General features: G+C 37.6%; 1 protein-coding gene across 1 annotated transcript in view; it reads left to right on the top strand.

Moving 5' to 3' along the window:
- Positions 1-516: 516 nt before the first annotated feature.
- Positions 517-27,429, top strand: part of FIP1L1 (factor interacting with PAPOLA and CPSF1) — a gene marked incomplete at its 5' end in the record, with an annotated part of 38,230 nt that continues 11,317 nt past the window's right edge. Inside the window, 12 exons of the mRNA XM_010156747.1 lie at positions 517-574; positions 4,099-4,193; positions 4,860-4,862; positions 6,341-6,402; positions 6,597-6,704; positions 7,227-7,357; positions 9,942-10,051; positions 17,743-17,836; positions 18,898-19,051; positions 23,466-23,492; positions 24,059-24,113; positions 25,825-25,880. Of these exons, the coding sequence (XP_010155049.1) occupies positions 517-574; positions 4,099-4,193; positions 4,860-4,862; positions 6,341-6,402; positions 6,597-6,704; positions 7,227-7,357; positions 9,942-10,051; positions 17,743-17,836; positions 18,898-19,051; positions 23,466-23,492; positions 24,059-24,113; positions 25,825-25,880 (953 nt within the window). The remainder of the gene's footprint in view (positions 575-4,098; positions 4,194-4,859; positions 4,863-6,340; positions 6,403-6,596; positions 6,705-7,226; positions 7,358-9,941; positions 10,052-17,742; positions 17,837-18,897; positions 19,052-23,465; positions 23,493-24,058; positions 24,114-25,824; positions 25,881-27,429) is intronic.

The following is a 27,429-nucleotide window of genomic DNA, read 5'->3' on the forward strand; positions in this document are numbered from 1 at the left end:
GATTGACCAGTTTTTACAGTTTTCAGTGTATAGTTAAAATATAATTGAATTCATTATTTAATTGTGGCTATTCCATATGGTGGAAGAAATTTCACAATGCAGATGTGGGAATTTTGATTCAATGAAACATTACCTATGGGTGTTTAAATGTTTTTTCCATTATGTCTTTGAAAAGTGTCAGTCAGGGAAAGAAAAACCCAAGCTGTTATTCTCCCTTCCCTTATGAAAGATTTCACTTTGATTTCATAAGAGGATCCAGGTGTACTGCCTTATTACTTCCAACTATCCTACAAACATCCAGGTAGCTAAATATTATCCTACTGATGTGAAGTTACATTTGTCTAAAAGTTTTCTTAGTGATAATTTTTTTTAATTAATGCAGAAGATAGCTGGAGCTTTGGCTCTGCTCTGGAGTGATGTATGTAGCAAGGTTTTCTTCATCGTTAGCTGATATGTGTGAAATAATATGTGCCTAAATACCTAGTTTCATCTTTTCCTGTCTGTTTTTATTTTAAGTGTTCCACCCCCACCTGGAATTGAAGAGGAAGCTGCAGAAAATGGCGTTGCAAAAACGGTAGTTTTAAATGTGTTTTTGAAATGCTGCTTTTTGTTTTGATTTGTGGGGTATTCATAATTTGGCTAGGGCTTATAACGAAATAAGTTAATGTGTAAGTGTATGCCTTTGATTTTCTTTCTTTCTGAAAGGTGTTTGACATTATCTGAAGAAACTGTAGAAATTACTAGATTAGGAAATCCAATTTCCAGCTGCAGTCCACTTTTCAAATCTAACTTACACAAGATAAATGAACAGTACTTCTGGGTTTTTTCTGGGGGAGGATGGTGCTTCAAGACATCTGCCTTTTCTCAAAGACATCCTTTTCAAAATGATACTGTTTTTCCTCACTGATAGGAAAATAAAATCCTCTGATAATTTTTCTTTTTTTGAATGTGATAAATAATCAGCATTTGCAGAACTATTTGAAAATATGTATTGAGATAAATTACATATGTCTTTGAGAAGGAACACAGCAGAATTATTTGGTAGTAGTCTTCAATGTTCAGCAAGTCTTGCAACTTCAGTCTTAGTATGATGAAGTAAAGGACCAGGAAATGAAATATACAGTTGCAGTGTTGATAAAAGACCTCAGTTTACTCTGAATGGGAACACTTTAAATCTGTTCTGTGAAATGAAATTGAAATTTTTATTCCACTGGGATTTTTTAGATTGTGTCTTGCAAGAATTCTCTTAAGTGATACAGCAATAATTATGATAATATTTGTGCAATTTTTAAGGACTGGCCTCTCTCAAAAGTATATGTTGGGTTTTTTTTCAGTAAGTGCAATACTTGATTTATGGAAGATATTACAACTTATTTAAAGTTAGGAAAAAAAAAAGCCTTACAACAACTTATAAACCTTATTTCAGTTGTTTAAACTGAAAAGCTCTTTATTTTAAGCTCACCGAAGGCTTTTTGTTCTGATGCTAATACTGTAAGTAGGCAGTAGATTGAGAAACATTAGGTACAAGGAGGCAATGGTATACGTCTTTGGACTTGCTGATTTTAAAATATTTCTGAAAATCCTCATTGGTGCAGGTCCCTTGTGCTCGCATATCTTTGTATTTTTCACCTGTATAAAGTGTAGCATTGTTAGGATTTTCATTAGAAAATCTCTGTAATATTGACAACTTCATGGTAAAAAGTGCACCCGAAGGGTCAGCAGCAACCTAGAAAAATGGTCGGTGTCCAAGTTGGTTGAATAAGAAAAGGTGAATATTTCTGTGAGGAGGGAACTAAGAAATCGTTATTAAAAAGTGAAATTGGTTTTGGTTAAAAAGGTACATGCTCCAGGCAAAATTTTGGTTTTCTGTTAGATGCATTTGTAGTGGCTCTCTACTGTGTGGGTTGCCTGGTGTGTGACGCTGGTGAACTTGTACTCCTCAGCAGTGGGGCACTGAACAACTGTCTTCACCTGTTCTCTACAGAATATCTATACTGATCTAGATTTCCCCCGTCCGTGATTAGACTCTTAATTGTTATGTGAATTGTATTACTGTTGTATAGCAAGGATGAACTGCACTCCAACATTTTATCTTCTGTGCAGCTGCTTATTTTTTGTCTAATATACATCCAAGGCAAGGTAGTAGATGGTACAATACGTAAGGGCTGGAACTGAGCTGTGCTTGGGTAACTGCAGACTACCTGGGCAGAATCAGCTTGGCTTTGGTGTGTTCAGCCTCTTGCTGAAGGATTCAGCAAGTACATGACTAAGAGTAATCTAGTTGATAAAGTTCACTTAGATGCCACAAAGTTTTTGAAGAAGTTCCTCACCAAAGGATTTTAAGAAAACTAAGCAGCTATAGGATGAGTCCCACCTGGATAATTGACGTGTAAGAGACAAAAAACTGAGGGTAGAAGTGAAGGTTTGGTTTTCACAGTGATGGAAGGTCACGCCCAGGGGTGATCCTTTGGATTGTTGTGCATAACCTGTGCTGTTTAATGTGTTTATAAATGACTTGAAAAAGGGGTAAGTTGTGAGATCACAGGTTTTATGATGTTACAGAGTTATTCAAGATATTAAGAATAAGGCTACCTGTGGAGAACTGGCTGGTTAATAAATGGTTATTGAAATTCTATGTAGAAAAAGAAGAGTGATGTTCATGGGAAGAAAAACAGGTTTACAGATAAAATGGTTGTTCTGAGCTGATCATTATCAGTTAGAAGGGACACACAAAGATACATAAAAGGACCCATGACATTGGTGGTTGAGTGTCTGGAGTCTAAAAAGCAGTTAAACTTTGGAATATACCAGAAAATGAATAGAGAACAGAATGGAAGATACGATTATGCCATAAATCCATGGTTCATTTGCACTCTGAATTCTTTGTGCTGTTCTGTTCCCCTCACATCATAAAGGCCTTACTTCAACTGAAAAAAAATTGAGAGAAGAACAGCAAGAGTAATCGAGGTAACTTCCATATAGGGAATGGCTGAGTAGGCAAAGACTCCTCAGCCTGGAAGACAGGCATATGTAGGATATGATGGAGACTAACAAAATCATGTATGGAGGCTGTAAGTAAGGATTGACTCCTCACAGTCCCTTCCATATGAGAACTGGGACTGTTAAATGAAAGTTGGAGAAGCCAGGATGAAAACAAATAAAAGGTTGGATCTTCATGCTGTGTCAGTTGGATCTTCACAGTGCTATGGAACTCCTTTCCAAAGGCAGTGTCGCTGCTGGGAGTTTATGTGAGTCCAAGGGAGGTCTGGGCAGGTACTTGAGAGAAAGACCAATTAGGGGTACTAAATGGACAAACTGTAACTGGCTCAGGAAATGCCCTAAGCTGATAGTAATCAGCAGCCGAAAGAGGGTTGAGGAGGAGTATCAGATGTGTTTGCCCTGTTTTTTCCTCTCCCCTGTGGTCTCTGGGAGGGGAAAACCAAAACAAAGTACCAAACAAACCCAAAACACGGGACTAGATGAACTCTTGGTATGAACTGGCATTTTATTTACCAGCAAGCTTGAATGCTGTGTGACAGAATGGCACTCAGTGTGCTCTTGTATCGTTTTTTTCAGCCTGTTTGCTGAAAAATCTCAAGTATTTTATATAGTTTACTGATGTTAGGAACTGAACAGATTTCTGTGAAGTGCAGTGTTCATCTACAACGGGAAAAACATTATTTGAGTTACCCTGGATATTTAATTGTGGATGGCAGGAAGCTGGTTTTGCATATCTTTAAGTTCTTTCCTGAGTGAGAAGGTAAGAGTAGAACCAGTGTGTATGAACTAGATAGAGGGAAGAAGGTTATTAGATAGTAGAAACTATTTTATGCCTATTTAGGAAATCTCATGTTTCAGAAACAGAGCTTACTATTAAAGTTACTTCCCTATTTTGATCCAAGTGTTTTGGATACTTATAGCATTTAAGCAGATGAGCTTCCTAAATTTATTGTTAATGCCACTCAGTTCTGAACTCAGGAAAATGAGAATTCTTCTTTCGAGGATTTCTAGAATGGATAGTTTTGCCTGGATTATTTTTCCACTGCAAAGGTAAGTGCCTGCTTTTTGTCTAAGCAATGACTTTTTCTCTTGTAGAAGAAGGTGGCAGAGGCTGAGGATGACAGTGATAGTGACGATGAAGATGATGTTCAAGTCACCATAGGGGATATTAAAACAGGAGCTTCACAGTATGGGTAAGTTACTTGCAAACATTAACTCGGGGAGCTTTCAAGATTACATTTAATTATTAATTCAGGCTCATCAATACCTGTCAGTGTCAAATTGCATGCGTAGTTAGTCTCGATTTAGGTTTTATTCAACATTAACGATGTTTATAATGATAGAGTGACTTGAAAACAAAAACGTAAAATCAGTGAAATGTCTTCAAGGAAGAGCTGTTGTACAAGTTAAATTTTGTTTTCAGATTTTGAGAAATAATTGAGTTTGTACAGAGTAGCTTTTCATTATGGAATGGCTATGTTACATAGCATTTTTAGGGTTGTTACTGTGACGTTTTTGTTGCACATGGTACAGTGGTAAGCATAGAGAACATTAGAAACATTTGTCATTGGTCCTGTTTGGTGGATACAATTCCAATTAGACTGCTATAGCTTCAATTAATTTTGATGGTCTCAAATAAGATTTTAATCAAGATTGAGCTGCCAGTCTCTGGACATAATTTCTCAAGATCATGGTTCAGGCATTTGTGTCATACAAGTGTTTTTTTTGGTTTTGTGTTATTGCCTATGTTCCTCCTTCTCTTGATGAAGGGTTTGTTTTTCACTGAATGCTTTTGAACTGGGTTAGTTTTACCCAAAGTTATGAAATATTATTCTTCAGTACATGGAAATTTTCTGAAGGAGGTGGTTTGTCCTGGCAATCCTAATGTTTTATGCTTATTAAAACCAGATTATTAGGGCTTCATTTCTTAATAGGATTATGACAAGTCCACAAGTAGGTCTGGATATATTATTGCATTCTTAACTTTAGAATAAAGGTGACTTGCTCGTTTTTGAAACACAATTTTTTTAAACTTTCAGTATTTTATATCCTAAATTAACTGTACAAATCAATGTAATATAAAAAATAGCAATTCTTTCAGTGCTTTATTTGTCTGCTTTCAATAACTTGCAGTATGCTTGCGGTGTAGGCAGTGACCTCAAATTTTGTGAGACTAAAGCAGAGCTAGATTTATATTCTCAGTGGGTTTGCTGATGCTCTTTCCATGCATACAGAAAACAATGAGCAGATGATCCTAATCTAGTAGGAGTAGAAAGTTTTATGTAGAAATGGTTGTTTTCTGCAAAAGCTTTTTTCTGGGCAAATTGGACAGAAAGTTCATGGTGGGGCAGTAATCTAAAACAAACTCAACATTGCTGTTTGTTTTAACTTCAGTATAAGTTCATTTTATGGGATTAAATGATTTTTTCATATAGGAGTCAACTGCTGTTTAAAAAAAAAACCCAATCCATAAGATTTGTTTGACAAAGTAATGCACAAATATAGCAAGGCAGATGAGAAGGTTAAATGTATTGTGTCAGTTTTGTACTGTTGTAGTACTTGAATGAAAACTAAAACTGCATGGAAGTGGTACTGTAAACTATACAATGTCTTCTAATTTTATGCTAATCTCATTGTCTTTATGGGTAGATGCCACCTGAGAGGGTGAGATACATTGCATGCAAATGGTAGTGAAAGCTCCAAATGAACTGATACTGTAACTCCTAAGGCAGTTAAATCAGTTCAGTGTCTGGATTTCTGAGTGCATATTTATGAAGAAAGCTCTCAAGTGTTTTAGTAAGTGAAATGTGACATGGTTATCCTACATGTGGGTCACAAGGATAGAAATACATTGAAACAGACAGCCTTTCAATCACTGTGGAGAAATGCTTGTAATTTCCCTTCTGTACAGTTTAAGTGGAATAATTATAAGAAAAGGATCTATCTAAAACCTTTCTTTTTCTTGATTTTGTTTTTATTCTAATCCCCAGAATGTCATCTGTATCCCTAAATGAACTGCATTTTTCCTTTCTGTCTTCTTCTGGTTCTGTCCATTCTTGTTTCTGTCAAGGTCTTTATCCTTTCACCTCAGGAGGAGTGACTGGGACTTGCTTCACAACTGTTTATTAGTTGGAGGAGTTGCTACTGAGCATAGAAAGGTACACTCTCTTCCTCCTAGGCTGATCTCTTTACTCTTACAGTGTTACCAGCTTGGAAAGCTAGAGATTCAGGATGGCGATTGATCCTTGGTCCAGTTTGTTTCTGGATCTAGCTGACTCTTGTTTTGTGTTTTCTCCCAAGAGTTTTCTCTCTCTAATTCAGTTTTGTTAATTTCTTTAAGCTACGGAGCGGCACCTGTGAATCTCAACATTAAGACAGGAGGACGAGCTTATGGATCTTCTGGTAAGAAAATTTACACAATAACATTAGTAAAAATGCAGAAAAAGGTTTGATTGTTTTGGATGAAGGAAATAATTTTCACTCCCCAAACGTCTTGATAATTTAAAATTGTGACGTTTTATTTCTATTTTAAGTGTTACAACTGTTAAAACTCTTTGGGAGAGAGACGGTTCCAACTTTCTAACTTTTCTTCACAGGTGCAAAAGTGAAAGGGGTGGATCTAGATGCACCAGGGAGTATTAATGGTGTGCCACTTCTGGAAGTAGATTTAGATTCTTTTGAAGATAAACCTTGGAGAAAGCCAGGTAATGCTCTGTTTTACCTCAACTGATATGTAGGTATTCAGTAGGTTATTTTAATAATAATTCCCATTTACGGCACGTAGGTGTTACCTACCCTATAGCTAGAAGATGCTGTAAAACCTAACTTGGAAAAAGCAGCTAAGTTACTTGTTGGACTTTGTGGTCTGTCACGGAGTGTGTGGGTGTGCCGTGTTTCATCCCACACATATGTCAGCAAAAAGAGACTCTAGGACATGCTCTTCTTTTTTTTTTTTTTTTTTTTTTTTTTTTTCTTTTAAATACATGTATTATCCTGAACTCTCCTTGGAAATCCGTATTTCTGTGGAGACTACGGCCATTGATCTGTGACACAGGATAGAAGATAAAGCAAGATGGAAAACAGTTCCAGCAGGGTTGAGTGTGAAGGGTGGTGAAATGGAGCTGCTTGTGCTCTTTGTGTTCATGCTCTAATAAGAGGTGTGTATGTTCATCGAAGAAAAGGTTAACTTTGTAATCTCCTAAAACCCTATGCTTTTCTATTTATAGGGGCTGATCTCTCTGATTATTTCAACTATGGGTTCAATGAAGATACCTGGAAAGCTTACTGTGAAAAACAAAAGAGAATACGAATGGGTCTTGAAATTCTACCAGTTACCTCAACCACAAATAAAATTACGGTAATTAGTACAACTTTTGTGGTATTCTGCGTGCTTTTTTTGCCCTGTGAAGCTGCTTGTGTGTCATAAGCTTGTTGTGCCCAGTTCAGTGTGTGTATAAGAGTTTGCATCTGACTCCCCACCCCAAGCCTAGAGTGTTTGCTTCACTGGCAATTTGTGTGAGTAGTCTGACAGACTAGCTACAAGTAGATTGCATCTGCACCATTATTCAGATTGTGGCCCATCACTTAAGACTTGTATGGTATCTTAATGGGCAATGTGTTATTTAACTTAGGCTGAAGAAAATGCTATGGAACTAAGACCAAGGGCAGAGATTCTCGATGGCAGATACCATCTTTTTAAGGTGAATTTTAGTAAACTTTTGTTGGTTGATCTCATTTTTGTTGGGTATTGCTTCCCGTGCCACCACAGACTGATAGAGGAACAGCTGAAATGGACACAGCCAGTATTCACACTCTATTCTTACAGCAGTGATGTTCTGCATCTGTCTCCAAAATGCTGATTAAAAAGTGTCGCTTTGTCCGTCACCCTTCTGCAAGCATGTGAGTCAGCGGCCTGGTGAACTAACAGATTTCCCAGCAAAACTAATTTTCCTTTGTGATGGTTTATTTTTAGTTGCAGTGCATTGGTTTGTGCAGATTAAAGAGTTTATGGGGATGTGCTGGGGAAGCTTTTGTAGATGATGGCTTGTTTATTTTTCCTGTGGCCTTTGTAGCTCTTACTGTGTTTTGTAACACTTATCCTTGGCAGCTGAGATGTGAAAATCAATCTTCCCTATATTTCTGTTGTCCTTTTGGGATCAGATGGCAATAGATCAAGTTATATATAATATTTTTGTTGTTTGGAAATGCTGATTTTCAGAGACCAGAAAATCTATATGACAGGATTTATCTTAAGGCTTGAACATTTTTTCATCACCTTGCTTTCTCATTTACTCTTTTGTTTGATACTAAAGTAGAAGTTAAAATAGAAAGGTTATTTATTCTACTTATTTTCAATATGCAGTCATTTTTGTTCTTGAACTGTCATTACGCTGACTTGGAACTGTTTGTTGCTTTCTTCTGTATCGTCCTGTGACAGAAGTGTCAATTTTTTTGTTTCTCTTCATATGCTGCTTGAGGGCATCCAGTCATTTTGATTTTATCTTAGCAAGAACAGATCAGAAGCTCCCCAGGGCTTTTTGCCTTCCTCAGTTATCATCATAATAGTGTTGGAATGGTGGGTAATGGGAGTTATGATTTGCAGCTGACTAAACTCTAAAACGTCCCTGAACTGTAGTCATGAAGGAAGAAGGATAAGTATTCCAAAGGAAAGCTTCCCCTACTTCTAGCTCAATATTGACTCTCTGGGCCAGTGATAAACAATCTAGATAATAATTGTGTTGTAAGAGTTTGTCTTGTGTTTTACAAGGAGTTTACATATAATTAAAGAATTTCATTAACTTTTTTCTCACTATTCTGAAATCCTAAATCTCATGTAATTTACATGGTACGTTTGGATTAATATTTGTTAACTGGCAAGACTCCTACATTTTCTAGTTACTCATTAATTAATAGAGATTTTTCAGATAATTATTTAAACAAAAGCTATTTAGTATTTATTTTTCCATATTCCTGGATACTGAAGTTTAGTTCAGTTTTTAACAAATCTTAACTGTCTATGTGTGTTTTTATAGGTTTGTGAAAGAGATTCCTGTGTTTAGATGTGAGACTCTGCACAAGCTTAGTCGTTCACTTGCCCACAGGAAGCTGTGAAATCACAGCCTGTATGATGTTACACCATGAGCGAACTAGTTGTGTAGAGTGCTGTAGGTGTGTGGTTGGCACAGTGGGACTGTCTTTAAAAACTGAATCAGTACAGCTTTGTCTTTAATGCTAAGCGTAAACGTAGGTTTTTCTTTCACATATACTGTCCTGCTGTAGTGAAACAATACTTGAAGTGCTTGCACCCAAGGTCTTGCATAGCTTTAATAACATGTCTCTGGAATTTTGCAATATTTCAGAAACAGCAGTATGGTTTTGAAGTATTTATTGTCAACTAATGAAAAACCTTTTAAAGTTTGCATAACCTGGAGTATGAGGTGACTTCCTCGTAGGACTCAGAAATTAAGTGGTTACTGCATCTCATGGTCAGTAAGACAGACAGACAATCTGCTCAGTTTCTTGTCTCATGGTTTGTTGCTGGGTAACAGACTCGTTAGAGATCTCTGTTGTTAAGATGGTGAAGGTTGGTTTTTTTTAATAAGGTTGCTTCTTCTATTTTGTTCATAGAGGAAATTTGACAAGAAAATCAGTTTGGTTTGTTCATGTCCAAATCAAATGCTTGGAAAAAAGTATTAAAACTGTCTAATCTGTAATGATTTGTTCTCTGGTGTATCGCTTCTTAAATATACTAAATACAGTACTTAAGTATATTTATATTCTTATAAAAAATGGAATTTTACTAGCTTTGCAAAGGTGATAGTTTTTTAAAAAACCTGTTTAAAGTTGTACTTCCTTTCTTTTTGTATTGGTTATGTGCTATGTTGAGTGTTGGGGCTACCACACTTCTGGGGTTAAACTAATGCTGAAACATTATTTTGAAGGTACAGCAGGGCAGAACTGGACATTTGGAGAAAGAGTTGGCAGTGCATTCGGCCAAAGCTGAATTCACATCTCCTCCTGCCTTATTCAAATCAGGAATTCCAACAAACAGGTCAGTTAGACAACTGTAACTCAAGACCAAAAACTTTTTATGCTGTTGCCTCTATCTATGTACTTGAAGTTTGTGATTTTTTTTTTTTTTTTTTAAGAAAAAACATTTCTGTAACATGTAGAAATGAGGGGAAGAGTGATCCCAATCACTTTTAGCCTTCAGTCACCATTACACATGAAAGCTGTGCTACCTTCTGGGCTACTGGGGAAAGAGACAGTAGAAGGAAAAGAGGAAAAAACATCAGGACCATATAACAAGGCAGCTAAAAAGCCACAGATGTTGATGTATGACACCTCGGTTTTTGTGTAGAATTACATTGGGCAACAAACTGTTTCTAGCCTGTGTCTTTATGGGTATTAACTAACACACCTCTTCAGTTCTGCAAGATGGAATCGGACAGCTATGACCTCAACAACTGGAAGGATTCCTGAAACCCAGTCAGCTTCCTGCAAGAAAAGAAGCTTTAGCTTCTCCGTATTTGAATATTTTGCTATACTTTCTTTGAAATGAGACATTACTAGGGTTTTTTCCCCTCTTTCTCCCAGCCCCAGGCTTTAATAAGTTTTCTCCTTTATATCTAAGCTACTGATGTTTGATACCTGGCACTTGCTTTGGGATAAACCCATGCTTCTGCTTTACTTCAGTTATCAAGTGATCCTCTTCAGGAGTTTTGGTTCTGTGCGAATTAAAAGCCATTGTATTACAAATGATGGTAAGAGGGGTAGAGCAGGTGGTACTCTTCCATCATCAACAGTTAAAAATTAGCTTCTGTGACTTGTCTTTAGTGCTGCATCCATAAGTACTGTGACCAATTCGGAGGCACTCATGTTCAATTATTCCATCCTTTAAAAGTCAGTTCAACACCCAAATATATTTCTCTTGGATGGAAAAAAAATGTTGCTTGATACTCTTGCTTACATTTTTTTCTTTCACTCCTAGAGTAGTCCTCCTGGTAGCCTAAATTCTTCTCTAATCTGTCAGGTTATACTGTTCTGCTTTTAGTTCTCCTTTTTTCCATTTTTCTTTGTCTAAGAAGTAGTGAAAGTATCCAAAACTTTTCACCAACCCTACAATCGTTTTATTTTACTTTCTTTTCTGAATTGCTTCTGTGCGTGATAACAGAGTTCTCAAAACTGAACGTACTGTTCGCAGGGTAAGGATTCAAAATCTGTAAACACATTTTGTTACAGGATTTCAATACCTTATACATCTCATTGGTGGACAGAGAATCTCTAAAATAATTTAGAAGGTAGTTAATGACCAGGATATTAAAATGTAGTTAAGCTTATAGTTGTAGAAAAAATGCGTTGCATAAATTCTGTGAAATTTGCATTTGTTGCGAGAAAACTTTGTACAGTCAGGTCATACTTACGCGCCCTGTAGGCTTCGTAAGTTAAACCTTTGTTGTGTGCTGTAGGTGGGATAAGTCTATCTTACCATAGATGTCTTCATAGCATGTTTATATGTGGTACCTTTTTTTTACTTGCCTGAAGTTTGCTATCTCAATTCTAAGTGACCATTTTTCTAATTTTTAAAGGTTGAAGGTTAGCTTATTGGTTGTTCTTCAGGGCTGTGCTGAGAAAGTTAAGGTGTATCTGTGCTCTCCAGGAGCTAAGTTTGCCTCAGCAAAGGTTGAGAAACCTATATATCTTTATGAATGAGAAGACAATAAGTGAATTTGGTCTGTTGTGTACACAAAGAGGATACAAAATGGTACATTTTAGTTGTATCACTTGTGCATTCCCATGGTAAGAGTAGCTTCTTTTATATACATTTAGTGTGACTACTGTGAGTTGTTACAATGACAAAACTGACTTCTTCACATATTTAATATCTGCTCCAATGAGTACATTTGCTTAAAATAAATAATCCCCTAAAGAAAAATACATTTCTACAAAGTGGACAGAAGAGATTTGGAAAGAAAATTGTATGCTCTGAAGTCTGAGAGTAGCTCAGTGAATGAATACGTCTTACCTATGGATGCTTCTATTTGAGTGACTTCTCCAGAACGCAGCTACTATTTTCCATATTTAAAGCCTGCATCACTGACTTCTTTATAACGAGGCAGTGTTTTTTGGGATTGGACTTTAATTAAAGAGGTAATTTTAGTCAGGCAGAATTTTTTTGGCAATCCTGCTCTTTGATAATTTAAAATGATTGCCTTAATGCCATGAGGCATTTGAAATAGCTTTGTTGTGAAGTTGTTGGAAGTATTTCTCATGTAGCAGTAAAACTTTCTCTCAGCTTCCATCAGTAGTTGATGTATTTGGTGAAAGGGAGTGAAAACTGATGCAACTGGGTATAGCAGCATTGGTGTGGGGATTGTAAAGAGTGGGGCATGAGGCTGTGGTATTTAGGGCTGTTGAGTAGCATCAAGTGTGTAACCCTGCAGGAGGAGTGAGAACATAATGGAAATGGTTTAGCAAATACACATCATATACAAACAACGTGATATGAAATAGAATATTTGTTCTCTAGAGATAATTAAATAAAGATTCATTGTGTGCATAGCCACAATTAAGGTAAAATCCTGAAGGAATCTCTTTTGAGTATAGAGCTTTCTAGAAGATGAAGAGAATTTGATATATTTCAAACCTGTTCTAACCAGCCAGGTCACAGAGATATCTTAACTGTATTTTAGACCAGTGCTTTTCCCTATGTCATTTTTCAAGGACTATGAGTGTTTCTTTAGTAGCAGAGAAATAGGCAGAAATTTCATTTATAGTCTTGATGTAAAAGCTGTTATCTTCTCATTCCAGTAATGTCTAGAATAGCTCTCCATCACACAATTTGCTTCTGCCAGAAGCTCTTATTTTTTTAACCAACATTTATGCTTTCTGGGTTATTACAAAAGAGTATATTGCATTTAAATAAATTTTGCTTTCAGAGAAATTATCCTGTTAATGTGATGGGCTATTTATCAGCTTTCTCTGTGCTTGGGCCTTTCTGTAAACAGATTTTTTATAGAAAATGGATTTGTGATGTGTTCTGACTGTGAAAAAATACAGGTTTCTTGTTTCATAAACTTGCCGTGCAAGACTAAATGATGAGGACTCAGACATTATTGTGAGAAAATGTCTATTTTTGTGTATCAATGATTTCTGTATTAAATTTGTTTGCTTCTTAATTATATCAGTCAGTGGTAAGTGAGCTTAGCAGAGTTCAGGCTGTCCTCGAGAGGAGGAAAACAAAGCATAAAACACATAAAGACAAGAAGGAACACAATAACATACTAAATACAGTTTTTAAAGTATACTAGAATTCTGTAATTCTTAGACTAGACTATAAGTCTAGTGAGTAAATGTGGCATCCAGTAGTTAGACTGTTTCTGAATACTGAAAAGTGGGGGAGGGGTGGGGAGCAGTGGAGGTGGTGGTGTGTTCCAAGAAGCAGTTCATTATTTGTTACTTGTGGTGGGGATAAGTGATTTCTGAAGCTATGAATTGGGAAATAATTGGTCTTGTCTTTTTTTTTTTTTCCCCTCCTTCTCTCCCCCTTTCTCTTTGCTCTGTAGAACCTAAGTAAGCTCAGCTTGCTAAATGAGATTGAGATATCTTTCTGAATTAAATCTCCATTGAGAGTGGTGTTCATCGTGCAAATAGCTCATAAATAACCGTCCTCTAATTGGAGTGAAATCACTTTCTGTGTTGCTGGAATGTTCCTTTCAAGCTACACTTTGTATGAACCCTGCTGTGGGTTCATGTGCATCCCACACGTGTGGATTGCCTTTTTATGTCTGGGTGTATCCATTGGGAATGCATCTGTATCCCAGGTGCCCTGGTTGTGTAAGGGACGAACCAAATCCTTTCTTTTCTTCATACTGAGACAGAAACCTAGTAACGCCTGCTTAATGTCTTATCACTAAGCTAGATAATAACCGAGGAGTCTTTGAAATTTCCCCATGTGCCAACTTGCTGTGACTTAATTGGGATCCGAGGCTTCAGGTTTGCCTCTTTCACAAAACTGCTACACTGTTAAATTCTGAACATTTCAGGTGCATCTCTTGCCCTTGTGAAGATTTCGTTTTTAACAGTGGTGTTATCTGCTGCTCCATTTGCAACTGAACGTATGCTTTCTCTTCTTCAATTCCAAGCTCTTTTCATGGAGTGCTTAATGAAGTAATTATTATAGTCTTGGCAATAGAGAATTTGTCAAGTTCAGGGTATGCTGGCAAATTCCTGAACTCATCCATCATTACAAAAATTAAATCTCTTGGCAGCTGTTGGGAAGAACAATGGACACACCACTATAAAACATGGTTAAAAAACAATTGCAGAGCACCAGTGCAGCAAGAATGAGTGAGCATAGATATACTCTTTAGACTAGAAAAATTAAGTGAAAGTCCTCTTTGTTTCAGTAAAGTCAATGTCTAGGAACCAGCTGGTGGTCTAGATTTGCTTCCCTTGATACTGCAGGGTTGTATTTGGGCTGCTTCCCAAGCCAAAATCAGTATTACTGTGGCATGGTTGATGCACATACTACTTTACTGCCCTGTACTCTTGCATTGGTGTCCATGGCCTGTATTTTCAGTGCTGATTCCATGAGTTTTGCTGGCAGTATGCAAAAAGAGCAAGAGAGGAAGAGTCTTAATTTGAATTACATCGCTCCTGAGTGGAAGCCCTGTAAAACTGGAGTGAGTCAAGGCAGGGGTCACCTGAGGAGGGACTGCTTGCTGTAGAGGAGTCTTATCTATGATACGCAAGGTCTAGGTAAAGTGAGTTTTCTAGGGTGCGGTTTTAGATAATTAAGACTTGATACCAGCAGTGGAGGAGAACCAGTGCCTTAGAACTCTGAAACCAAATAAGCTGCCAGAATGAAGGCTGAGACAAAATTTTGTTGTTTTACAGAAATTCACTTGTCCTTTTTTTTTTTCTTTGGCTCTGAAACAGTTGATTTAGCAATTGTTTTATAATACCTACATTTCAAATGTAGTTACTGAAAGCAAAATAGTGTTAATCCAGAGTGCAGCAGTGCTGGAATACCATGCAAGACTGCTGGGGAGGATTAGGAAAGCGGGTGTTGATTATTTCAGGATTTAGACTGAAACAATCTGACTTTTAGGGTGGGATGGTAGAAGATCAGAGGCATTCTTAAACCTGTGTTACCCTCGGAGAGGCTGCTGTATAGTGTATACTGGTTTAGTTTGCAGGTGTGTTTACAGACCCTTGTACCATTGGATTTTGTTTTTTTTTCCTCCAAACTCTTCTGCTTAATGAGCTTGCTGTGAAATCCAGGAGGAAGCTCTAAACACAGATACTGAAAAGCTCAGAGGATAGGCATTTGGATCATCCTCAGTATGCAGTCTGCCAAGGAACTTTAGATAATCTCTTGGAGATCTAATTGATCCTTCATGCTCCAGTGTCTGCTGTGTGGTTTTCAGCTGCGTTGGAATCTAGGTATTTGAGCAATTGGGGTCAGAACTATCAGTCTGGCAGAACTCGGAGCCTGTAATCCCAATTTCCAGCTGTTCACCCTGCGATTTATATTATTGTGGGTAGTAGTCCCCTAGACACAAAGAAAAGAAAATGCGTCTTATAAAACTAGAAGTATTTTTTTTTTCTTTGTATGGATTTTTTTCCTGAAATTCGTGCTCTCGGTAAATGGTGTCAGTGTTCTCTACTGTGGTTGCCCTTATGGGTGTACGTTCCATTGTTTCTTTAATTCTTTAGCAATGTAATTTTGTACCTTATTTTCTAATGGAGTTAACTGAAGTGAATCCTGCTTTTTAACCTTGTTTAGAAATGAACTGTAGGCTGCAAAGCAAGTAGGTTCTACCTGCATAAGAGTAACAAATTCTCTATAAAGCTAGGTTTCTGGGCTTTGATTTTTTTGGGGGCTGCAAACAGGAAAGTTCACTGTACTTTAGATTCTTCCTCTCTTCAAAATAGTGGTTCTCCATTATCCCAGATACCGGGTTTTAGTAGATGACATTCAGATCCTTCTCATACTATTTTTGTGGATGCCCCATCCCTGGAAGTGTCCAAGGCCAGGCTGGATGAGGCTTGGAGCAACCTGGTCTAGTGCAAAGTGTCCCTGCCCATGGCAGGGGGGTTGGAACTAGATGGTCTTTAAGGTCCCTTCCAACCCAAACCATTCTGTGATTCTATGATTCTATTTTCTTGTCTGGCACCTGACCTTTACTGTCAGCATATTCCCATGTGGTTGACTTATTGAAGATTTTGAGAGGCTGGTTATGCTTTAAATTCTAGTGTTTGTATCCAGTGGGATACGATTGTGTCTTTACCCTCAGTGTAGCCATTTTCAATCTGCTTTGAAAAGTTAAGAAATGAAAAAGTTGCAGTTGACAGCTGTGTAGCCATAATAACAGACGGTATGGTAGTACATAAAGCCATGATGCATGAATATTATCTGTGGTTCTCTTTGTCAGACAAGCAAAGATACAGTAGAGGTAGGAAAGATGAAGGAAAAAATGAGAGTTTTGGAGTGACTTCCATATGAGGAGAGATGTGGACTAGCTCAGCTTGGGAAAGAGACATCTGGGAATAGCTGTAACAGAGGTACCACGAATAGTACACTGCCAGGGTACAGGAATACTTTTTTTTTTTTTTTGTCCTAACATAAGGACTGTTGGTCACCAAATACAATTGTCACCAAAATACAGTTGTCAGGCAAAAGAACAGCTGAAACAGATGTCATGACTGGAGATGAAAAGCAGTAGTGTGTTCAAAAGAGATTGTGCCAATGCGAGTTAATCAGGGGCTGTTAAATGCAGTCGCATGGGAAGTCCTTAAAGTTTTGATTGGCAGAAACTGGGAGTGAAAGAATGTGTATATGCATGTCAGTTTTGTCATCGTTCTCTAAAAATACATTACAAACTATTTTTAAGGTGGATGTTCTTAATTTACGTTACATTCTGTTGTTGCTGGATTGGGTTGTAAGGGAGAGTGAGGGGGGTCTCGTGCTGCTCTGTTGCCCGTTTCTTTAGAGAAGGTGAACATAGTGCTTAGATGTGGAAGTGTTTTAGAGGTGTTTGAGAGAGAGAGGTTTTGTGTTTGGAAAGCTGAGGAACAGAATTGTGAATGGCTGGTCTAACCATGTAAGGTTGAATTTAAGAGTCGGTGTCTACTAGTTGCACATCCCAAGGTAAGAGGGATGGTAGCTGATTTTATTCAGTGTGTGCTGCAATATCGATAGCATGTGCAGGGTCGGATTGGCTGATGTTTATGTCTGCCTCCTAACTTACGTTCATTTGATATTCCATAGAATCCCCCAGTATGGTTTCTTGCAGTTTAGAAATAGTTTCTAATGATTAATTAATAACTATTTTACTTTAGATTTTTGCAGAAGTTCTGTTTAATATGTTATTTTCTTGCTGAGGTGTTTTTGTGATCTTGCTGTATTGTTCCTTTATTCTTTTTTCTTTTATTGGTAACAGAAGTGTAGATTTATTGTCTTCTAGGGGATAGGAGGAGAATGTGGAGAGTCAGCCTTCATCCTACCAGAGTCTTCATTGCTGCATTGTTTAGTTCTACACACTTGCATAGTTCAGCAATTTTACCACATTTAATGTCCTTGAGAAATGGTCTTTGATGTTTTATACAGGAGAAGGAGCTTTTGGCATTTGGAATGAGAAGTCCATGAGACTTTCTTTTCTCTCCCTTTCCTTATTTTTTTTTTTAAATTTCCTTTTCTAATTCTGCTTGTTGATTCTGGTTTGCCCTGTGTTGCAGGCGATTACCTGGCGCAATAGATGTGATCGGACAGACCATCACTATCAGCAGGGTGGAAGGACGACGGCGTGCTAACGAAAACAGCAACATACAGGTTTCATACTGCAGCTTTGCACACTATCTTTCACTAAAAGACATTTGTGTTTTCCCCCTAACTTCTGATCACAACATTTCAGTGTGTATGAATGAGAAATACAGAAGTAGCTTTAAGTTCGGGAAGAAAGTTGTGGCAATTTATTGAAATATATTAAGATATTTTATATATATCAAAAGATAAATGTTTTGGTATACTACTTACCGAAAGGGAATGAGTAATATCGCAGACTTACAATCCAGGAGACAGCATTGGCTGTCCTAGATCTGCATGGGATAGTGTTTTGTTTACTACGTGACAGAGCTAAATATTTAAACTGTCTATTTCTCCCCAATTCCTGCCACTAATGCTGAAGGTGAAAGTCTCTTCATACGCAGTTTGAAAAATGCAGTCTTTTAAAAATAAGTTGTGAAGGAAAAATACTTCATAGTACTTTTAAAAAAGTTATATGGTGGTATTTTACCATAAATTGTAAGACTAGTCTTTATGATTTTAGTCTTTAGGGGCTTGGATTATCTTAAGAGAACAACTAAATGCGTTAAAATGGAATACACTTTTTCTTCCTGACTTACATGTGGAGAAAAATCAAGGTTACTTGGTGCCCTAGCTGCATTTCTATGCCAATTTAGGTTAAGGTTGAACAAAGAAAAGAATAATGGATTTCAGTGCCTGTATTGAAAGAGCGGCCCTGTGTTTTTCAGCTGATCTCACAGTGTTTAAGTAAATTAAAGGCTTGGGTTTTTTCATGCTTTTCATGTTGATTTTTAAAATACATCCCTTTATATATAAATTTAAGATGGTGTTTTGGGCCGTATTCAGAAGGTTTATGTTCCCTCTCAAATCTTACATTTGTTGTTCCCTATTGGCTGCTCTTAGACCCTCAGAGGTGCTTGGCATGTGTGGGACACTGAGTGTAGGGATGCAGGAAGCACTTAAACCGTCTGAATATGGCTCTTCAGGTGCATTAGTAATACTTCCCTGTTGTAGTAAGTGGAAAGAGAGGAAACCTATCTTCTACCCTTTTGACATAGCAATTGTAACTATAGTTTGATATTTTACAGGTTCTTTCAGAACGATCTAATCCTGAAGTAGACAATTTTACCAAGCCACCTCCATTTTTCCCTCCAGGAGCTCCACCTACCCACCTTCCACCACCTCCTTTTCTCCCACCCCCTCCAACTGTCAGTACTGCTCCACCTCTGATTCCCCCACCAGGTAAATATCCTCCACTACATAGGATGTGAAAAAGGAGATGCATTATCATCTAATACTTGATGATAACGAATTAAAGATGGCACATTCCGTGCATGCTTGGCTATACGTGCTGAATTTCAGAACTTTGTGTTCTACTCTTCTCTTAAATATATCTGCAAGGCAGAAACAGAAACTTTACTTTCTCAGTAAGTGTAATCCCAAGTAGTAAATAACTACGTAAAGAGTAAATGTTGGATCCTGTGTCCTTGAAAATGTGTCAAGTGAGAAGCTGTTTTCCATAATTCAGCTATTGTTAATGCTGTTGAGGCGTAGAAACAACTCATTCTGTAAACTTTGTGAACTAAAAATATGGCATACCATGAATTTGTGTCATAAATTGGATTCTCTGATGACTAAGGTCAAAGCAGCAGCAGAAGCTTTAATTCCCCTTTGCCCTCACAGTATGGATGAATTCCCAAGTCTGAGAACTGCATTTGTGCCGTATCCTTTCTTCCAGTCAGAGGTCTTATTAGCACCTGGTGTTTTTATCCAGCATCCTGTATCTGTGAATCTCAGTCGAATCGAAGCTCTTTGAGAACTGTTCTCATTGTTAAATGTGCTTTGAAATGTACTGATATTTACTGAATATTTACTGAAACTTGATATTTATGGCAATTTATGGGGGAGAGTGTCATGGGCGTTTCACAAATAGTGCAGTTACCAGAGTGTTGGCATTTTAAGGAATTAAGTTCAAAAGGACTTAGCAAGAAACTAAGAATTTTAGTTTCTCACTGATCATAGCTGGAGAAACTCTGGGGAGTATTTGAGTAGGAAGGTGAAGGGTTGGTTTATAGAAGAGACATAGACAATAGAATATTTGTTTATTTGTCCATGGATTTCCCCTTTTGTTCCTTACATTTTGTTGCTTGACTTGTTCTGAAATCGTGATGACCAGTTTCTTTGCTATTCTGTTGCAGAGGGAATCTTTTAAGTTTCTCTGTTAATACTTTTATGTATAAGCAAGGAGGTAACAGTATTATTTCTGTGCAACAAATTTGTGTGGGGCTTTATAGGGATTAAATACTGGTAGAAGAGGTTGTTTTCAGTTGCTGCTCATAGTTTTGAAACTATTAATTCCTGCCGCCTGGCAAGCTCTGGTTTTCATCAGTGATTGTCATACACAAAGTGGTGCAACCTAGGAAACAGAAGAGATGTAAAGATGTAAAAATTCTGTGCCCTTTTCCAAGTTTCTGTGCATAAACATAAAAATTAGGGTGTCTGAAGAGAGAATATGCTACTGCTCTGGCAGTTTTGTGGTGTTTCCTTAGTGCAAGGGGAACAGAAAGGAGAGGAACATGACGCTAGCGCTGACTGTGGTTTTAAGCTGCATTAAAACCTTTCTGATAAAATGATTTAGCTAATGCATTGAGAGTTTTTAGAAAGTATTTTCATTTTGATTGTGGTACAGAAAAGGTGATCCAAGTTGTATATTATTAAAAGCATGAGAGGAACCCCCACAGACACCCCAAACGCACTGGGTGCAGGGCTGTTGTATAGGTGTCCTGGTCTGTTCCTGTGAAACCCCCCACCTGTTGAGTTTTTAAAGGTGGAAGAAATTCACATGTGTTACAGATTTAGCGAGCAGGTTTGGCTTTAGTCTCCTGCCTTACAGACAGGTTTATGACATACACTTGTTCAGAAGGTCTCCTTCAACATCCTTCCGTGCTTCGAGTAGATTTGAAAATAACGATTAAGAGCTGTGGATTTGGTTTCTTCAGGCCTGTGTTTTAATTGTGCTGTTGCCAGCTCTTTATCTTCAAAGCTGTTCCTAAAATAGAATCTGCCATCCCTCCTAGGTTCAGTGGAGGAGGAGGAAAAAAACTACTCTTACCCAATATTAAACTGGGACTACTTGCCAGAAAATTTAAGTATTCCAAATATAAAACATCCTCCAAAAGCCCCTTTGAAAAAGGATCTTGCTTTGAAGTTAGATCTCTTGTTCTGAACTCATTCGCTCCTGCGATTCAAATCTTTTTTGAGGAACAAGTCCTGGAATGATTCAGAGGGCCAAATGCAGAAAATTCTCAAATACTCCTAGGAGAGCACTGGCTATGGCAAAAAATGTGTTGGTTTTTTGTTTGCTTGCTTTATTGCTATGTTGAAGTAGTTTAAACCTGAAGAAGAAGGTGGATGCTTCTGGTTAGCAGGCTTTAAAAGTTGTTTTATGTGTTCTGATTTAAGAATATAGTTAAAATGTGACATGTATTTGTGATACTAAAAAAACCAAAACCCCTTGAAGTGTTGAACTTCCGTCGCATTGCTTTGGGAAGTTTGAGTGCCTAGACTTAGGACAGGGCTTAGCAAGTAACTGTCCATCCGCTCAGCCCCAGCCATCTGGGTACGTATTTTCTCTCTTGTGATAAAGGAGAGAGAATTTGACATAGTTCAGCCTGTGGCAAATGAAGTTTTTTACGCCAGGTTGGATTATATCACATTGCCATGGGCTATTGCACAGTTCTGCTGATTTGCAGTATGTTTTGCAATAGGTTTTAGTGCAGCAATTGATGTTTTTTTAAGCATAAGGTAGAGCTAATATATTAGTCTATTTGAGAGAACTTCTGATATTTTTCTATCTTACATTTGTAATATTGCTGTTAAAAGGTATTTTTTTTAATATATATATATTCTATGTTGTAGATTAATGAAGAATTTATTAAGATGGACAATTAACCAAAAAATATGAGTAGAAAATAGTTCAGCTATGCAGCAGTTTGAGTTCTCAGTCTTCCTTTTCTTTCAGAAATTTTCATTGGGAGTGTTTGGTCTGCTAAATGTTACACTGTCACACTTCTAATGGTGTGATTTCCAGTGTTCTTAACAAATAGTTCTTGTGTGCTGGTGAAGAGAAAGTGGCTCATGCAGTTTAGAAATTTGGCTTTTGGGGTTCACTGTCTCCTGATTTACATTTTGGCTGAGAGATTATATCTTCAGGATTGGACAGCAACCTCAGTTTTATTTCACTGTTTGTTTAATCCTGTAGGATTCATGCTGGTAAGAATTCATATCCGTGAAATCACCAGCAATTAGTGAACATCGATACTGATTGCTCTTCCTGAGCTTCCAAATTCCTTCATTCTGTCCTTTTGCCAAGGCAATTTGGGAGCAATTGGCATTTCTAGACACTATAATAGGAAGGTGTAGTTACATGTTGCTGCCGTACAACAGACTCTTAGTTCTGATGCTGAACTCCTGATATATACATAAAATTAATCATGCAGTGGCCAGTACATCTAGGGTATTCTCTGCATGAAGTCTGGAACTTGAATGAGGTGGGGCTTAATGTAAGTGGGTCTGGCTGCTTTTCTGTCTGGGTGTTTATGCAGTTAGGGCAAAACTGATGAAAGCACTTGGCAAAGTTTTCTCTTCTCTCCACCACAAAGTCTTGCGGTGAGTTGTCAGATGGAAAGTACTTACTTTTTAATGGAAACAGATCTGCTTATAACTGAAAGAGCTTTATGCCTGGTGGTCTGTTTGCTGGCGATAACTGTTTTAGCCCAGTTTATTATTTACATGTAATGATGTTTTGTGTGTTCAGCTGAGGTAAACCTAGTTCTTTGTGAAGTATGAGAAAATAATATCTTCTGAAGTGTACAAATTATTTTTACCTCGTAATCATCCCTTTTATAATCAAATAAGATAGGTTTATATGTTGAGGCAGTATATTTTGTTAGGACAGGTAATTTAGTTGGGAACAGTTTTCAGCTTTTAGTTAGATTTGTAACAGCTAAGCTAAAAAAACCCAAACAAACAAACAAAAAAAAACCCAGCGAAGTTGGAACAGTTTTTGAATGTGTTCTCATTAAAGGATGCTCCTTTCTCAGGTATTGACAAGAAAATAGTGCAAACATTTTTTTTTTTACCCCTCCAAGAAGCAACTGAGTGATTAAATGCAGAGGAGCATAGCGTAGACTGAAAAGTCTGTAATGTTTAATGTTGCTAGAATATTTTGTCCATGTGGACCTACTGTTTCTGATAGTAAGCTATTAAAGGTTAGAGGCCAATTGAGTTTCCTTATATCCAGTCATGGAATGTAAATTAAAGCAGATATATCCTGTGGGATGTTAACTTCCTTCTGAATACTAAACATTTTAGGGTTATAGATTTAATTCTAATCTTGAGACCCAGAATCATTTTGCATGGTTTTTGTCGCTAATTAAATAAGAGCCTGAAGAATAGGAATTTAAATAACAAGCCAGATGTCACAAGGCTTGCATAAAATCTTAACAGTTGATATTAACTTGATCTGAGGACCGAGAAAATAAGTTATCATTCTTCTTGATCATGTACATGGTGATAACTCAGTCTGTTTTTTAGACTTACAGATGATAAACATAAACTGTTACTATAACTGATAGATTATTTGTTGTCTTTTTAGGTATACCAATAACAGTGCCACCACCAGGTAAACTTGCTTAGAATTTTTTTCCACATTTGGTTTAGAAATGAAAGCTTAACTGATGTGCAACTTACTGAGTTTCTTTTCGTTTGTATAGATAAGAGTTCATAAATACAGAACTAGATGTAGGCTCAGTTATTTTGATGCAAGGCAGAATAGAAAATGTATGAAAATGCTGTTGAGTAGTGGATTTAGTCAGCCACTTCCTTAGAAGTGTGCTTCCTTCTTGGCTTTCATGCTTTTTTTTCAGCTATGCAGAAAATAGTTGTGATTGTTGTTTATTATGTGTTGCTAGATACTCAGGAATTTTCCTATGCTTCTACATGATTGCATTTTTAAAAATGATAGGTACCTGATTTGAAGCACTGATAATATTTTACTACGCTGCCTTTGTTAAGCTGGAAAGTAATTCATAATCTTACATAATAAAACCCATTTACACAGTGAGAAACCATTTTTTGCGTTGTACTCTCCGGAATTTGTTTGCCATTGTATGCTTAGCCTAGTTCTTTTATGTGTTCATGTTTTGGGTTTTTTCTTTTCCCTCCTCCTCACCTAATGTCTTACTACAGGCTTTCCACCACCACCTGGCGGCCCTCCACCTTCCCTCATACCCACAATAGACAGGTGATTATCTATTTGAAAACTTATAAAGCTTGTATCAGTGTTCTGTAACAAATAAATCAGTAAGGACTCTTACACTACCCGGTGTTCTGTGGTGGGGAGACACTTTCAGAATATTACAGAAACGTTACCAGGCTCACCTGACACTTTATATCCTTTTGAGTAGGTTGCTTGACCACTCAATGCCAAGACTTGAACAAAGTCAAGGTGATGATTGTTAAAGTATTCCTTAGGAGTCTGCAGGCTTATTGAAGTGTACCCTATACTTGTCAGCTACTGTATCATTTTCTATAAATACAAATAAACAATTTGGCCACAGATTCAAGCCCTCTTAAGCTATAGGAAATGCCAGAGTTCCACAGAATCCACATGTGTATTTCTGCTCTGTGTGTGTTCACCTTTAATAGGCCTAATAATATTTTTTCAATACCCTTTTTATATACATATACATGTATATGTGTATCCATACATATATTTTATATATATATGTAAGAGGAAGAAAAAAAAGTTGGCCAACACAGTCCTTGAAACGTATTTATATTTTGCCAGAGGCCAAAACTAGGTCATATACAAAGCTCACTTAAGAAGATGGTGCAAGCCTCTTCCCAGTCCTTTGGATTTCACTGAAGGAAGGTGCACACATCTGTTCCTTTGAAATTGAAAATTCTATTAACATACACGCTACAGGATGATGATGGTAAATCTGAGAAAATCCTCATGTGATTTATTTCAGAAAAAAAACCCCTAACTGGATGCATTTGCTGTGCATGAAGGCAAATTTATTATTCTATACTGACAGTTGCTTTGAGGGATTGCTGCTTCTGACTGTTAAGCAGCAGTCATTGCGTTTACTTGCAGTGAATATTTATATAGTTTCTGAAACATGATATGAAAAAATCAAGCTTTTTGTGGAACCTAGGAACTGAATCTCACCCTTTCAAGGTGTTGCATTGGTGCTTCATTAATATTTTGTTTTGTTTTTAAATTAAGCTAACCCAAAACTTATTTCTTAATTGTAAAGTGCCTTCAAGAACAGGAGTAACACTTAGGTTATATACTGCAAAGAGAATTCATTCAAGTCATGTAGGAAGTGCTAAAAGTCATGAAAGAATTTTATAAGTATGAATTATATCCTGTGCACATACCATCCTTTTTAACCTTTCTGATTTTTACCCACTTGAGTTGGCTACCACTGAAATACATCAGCCTAGAAACTGTGTAGCTAGTTGAATAGTTTATTTATAGAACTACACATTTGAAGTCCACCTGTTCTTAGATATGCTCCCATACCTACATTTTACAGAAAGGATGAGAATGGCTTCATTGGTGAATGAAGCACTTTCAAGCAGTTGAAGATTAAGTTCAGTATCTGTGCAAAAACATGACACAAAAAACGTTTGAAATAAAACGTTAATTGAAAAATACGAAAGACCAACTTTGATGGTATGGATATTTTTGTTTTAAATTTTAAGAAGAGAGAATGCTTTTTTCGCCTCCTGTAGTAAAACATGAATTACCCATATTTGTGTTGATAGAGAGCTTCTTTAATTAGTAACGCTCAAAATGGAAGACTTAAGTCCATTTATAACAAACACTTTGTTTTAGTCTCTATGGTGGTAAGAATTCAGGGGAATAATACTGAAGGTATATATTTACTGATGGAGGTAGCTTTGATGGTAAAACTGGATCTTTACATGCATTTTCTTTTCAACAGTGGACATTCTTCTGGCTATGATGGTCGCTCTGTCCGTGCATTTTCATATGGCAGTGGTGAGTAAGCTTGCTGACTTTGAAGGTTTTGACTAGTGCTGTTATGAAATTGTTTGATATACTTACCAGGATTTTAGCTAGGAGACTAAACAAGTCCTTTCAGTAACTCATAAAAGCTCATTTCCACCCATAGTAAACAGATAAATGCTGTTGCAAATTTAACACCTGTTGGTATTACTGTTTTGCTTACTTACTTGTATGCTGGTTATCATTCCATGCTTCTTTCGCTGAACTATGATTTTGAAAAGTAATACACCGTAATATGGACCACAGATCAGGGAGAATTTTCCAGGAACTGGTAGGATATCATCAGAATTTTAACCAGCAAGACCTGTCATTGAGAAACCATTGAGTGAAATACCTCTCCTTTCAAAAACTGTTTGTCTGAGTTATTGTAATCTTCAGCTGTCGTGTTGCAAAGTCAGTCTTTTGGTTGATGTGATGGAAAAAATCTGGAGCTGAAAAACATCACTTTCTGTTTTTACAGCAAGAGTGAACCAAAATAGAAGTTTCATTATGTGCAAACAAATGATGATTGATGTGATTGATTCAATGTCCATTTCATCCTCAGAACCTGCAGTGCGTTTAGTACTGCTGTTACCCAGCACAGCTCTGCTTCTTGAGCCTAATAGTGATAGCAATGTTGTCAGCTTCTTCCTGACCTAGCCCAAATTGGGAAGATAAAATAAACGTAGAATCACAGAATGGTTTGGGTTGGAAGGGACCATCAAAGATCATCTCATCCACCCCCCAGCTGCCATTGCCAGGGTCATCTTCCACTAGACCAGGTTGCTCAAAGCCTCATCCAGCCTGGCCTTGGACACTTCCAGGGATGGGGCATCCACAGCTTCTCTGGGCAACCTGTTCCAGTGCCTCCCCACCCTCACCATAAAGCATTTCTTCTTTATGTCCAATCTGAACCTACCCTTTTTGTGTTTAAAACCGCTGCCCCTTGCCCTGTCAACTGCAGGCCCCAGTAAAATGTCTATCTGTCCTACAAGCCTGCTTCAGGTACTGGAAGGCTGCAGTAAGGTCTCCCCAGAGCCTTCTCTTCTCCAGGCTGAACAACCTAGGAGAGATCTTCCAGCTCTCGTGATTTTTTCGTGCCCTCCTCTGGACCTGCTCTGACACATCTTTCTTGTACTGTGGGCCTGAGAGCTGGGTGCAGTACTCCAGGTGGGGTCTCACGAGAGTGCACAGAGGGACAATCGTCTCCCTCAGCTTCCTGGCCTGTTTATGCAGCCCAGGATACGGTTGGCTTTCTGGACTGCAAACTCATATTACTGGCTCATGTTTGATTTCATCCATCCGTATGCCCCAGTCCTCTGCAGGGCTGCTCCCAATCAGTTCATCACCCAGTTTGTACTGATACTGAGCATTGCCCTCACCCAGGTGCAGGACCTTGCCTGTTGCCAGTCACCACCCCTGCCTTCAGTGCATCTGCCATCCAGCCCCATGCCGTGCTTTTTCTTCCAGCTGACTATTTGTGTCCCCCTGCTCTTTGTTTCTTTGGGCCCTTGCTGCTGGGAGGAGAAATTGTAGGGGAAGT

The sequence above is a fragment of the Eurypyga helias genome, unplaced genomic scaffold (assembly GCF_000690775.1).
Source record: "Eurypyga helias isolate BGI_N326 unplaced genomic scaffold, ASM69077v1 scaffold10628, whole genome shotgun sequence".
Lineage (NCBI taxonomy): Eukaryota > Metazoa > Chordata > Aves > Eurypygiformes > Eurypygidae > Eurypyga > Eurypyga helias.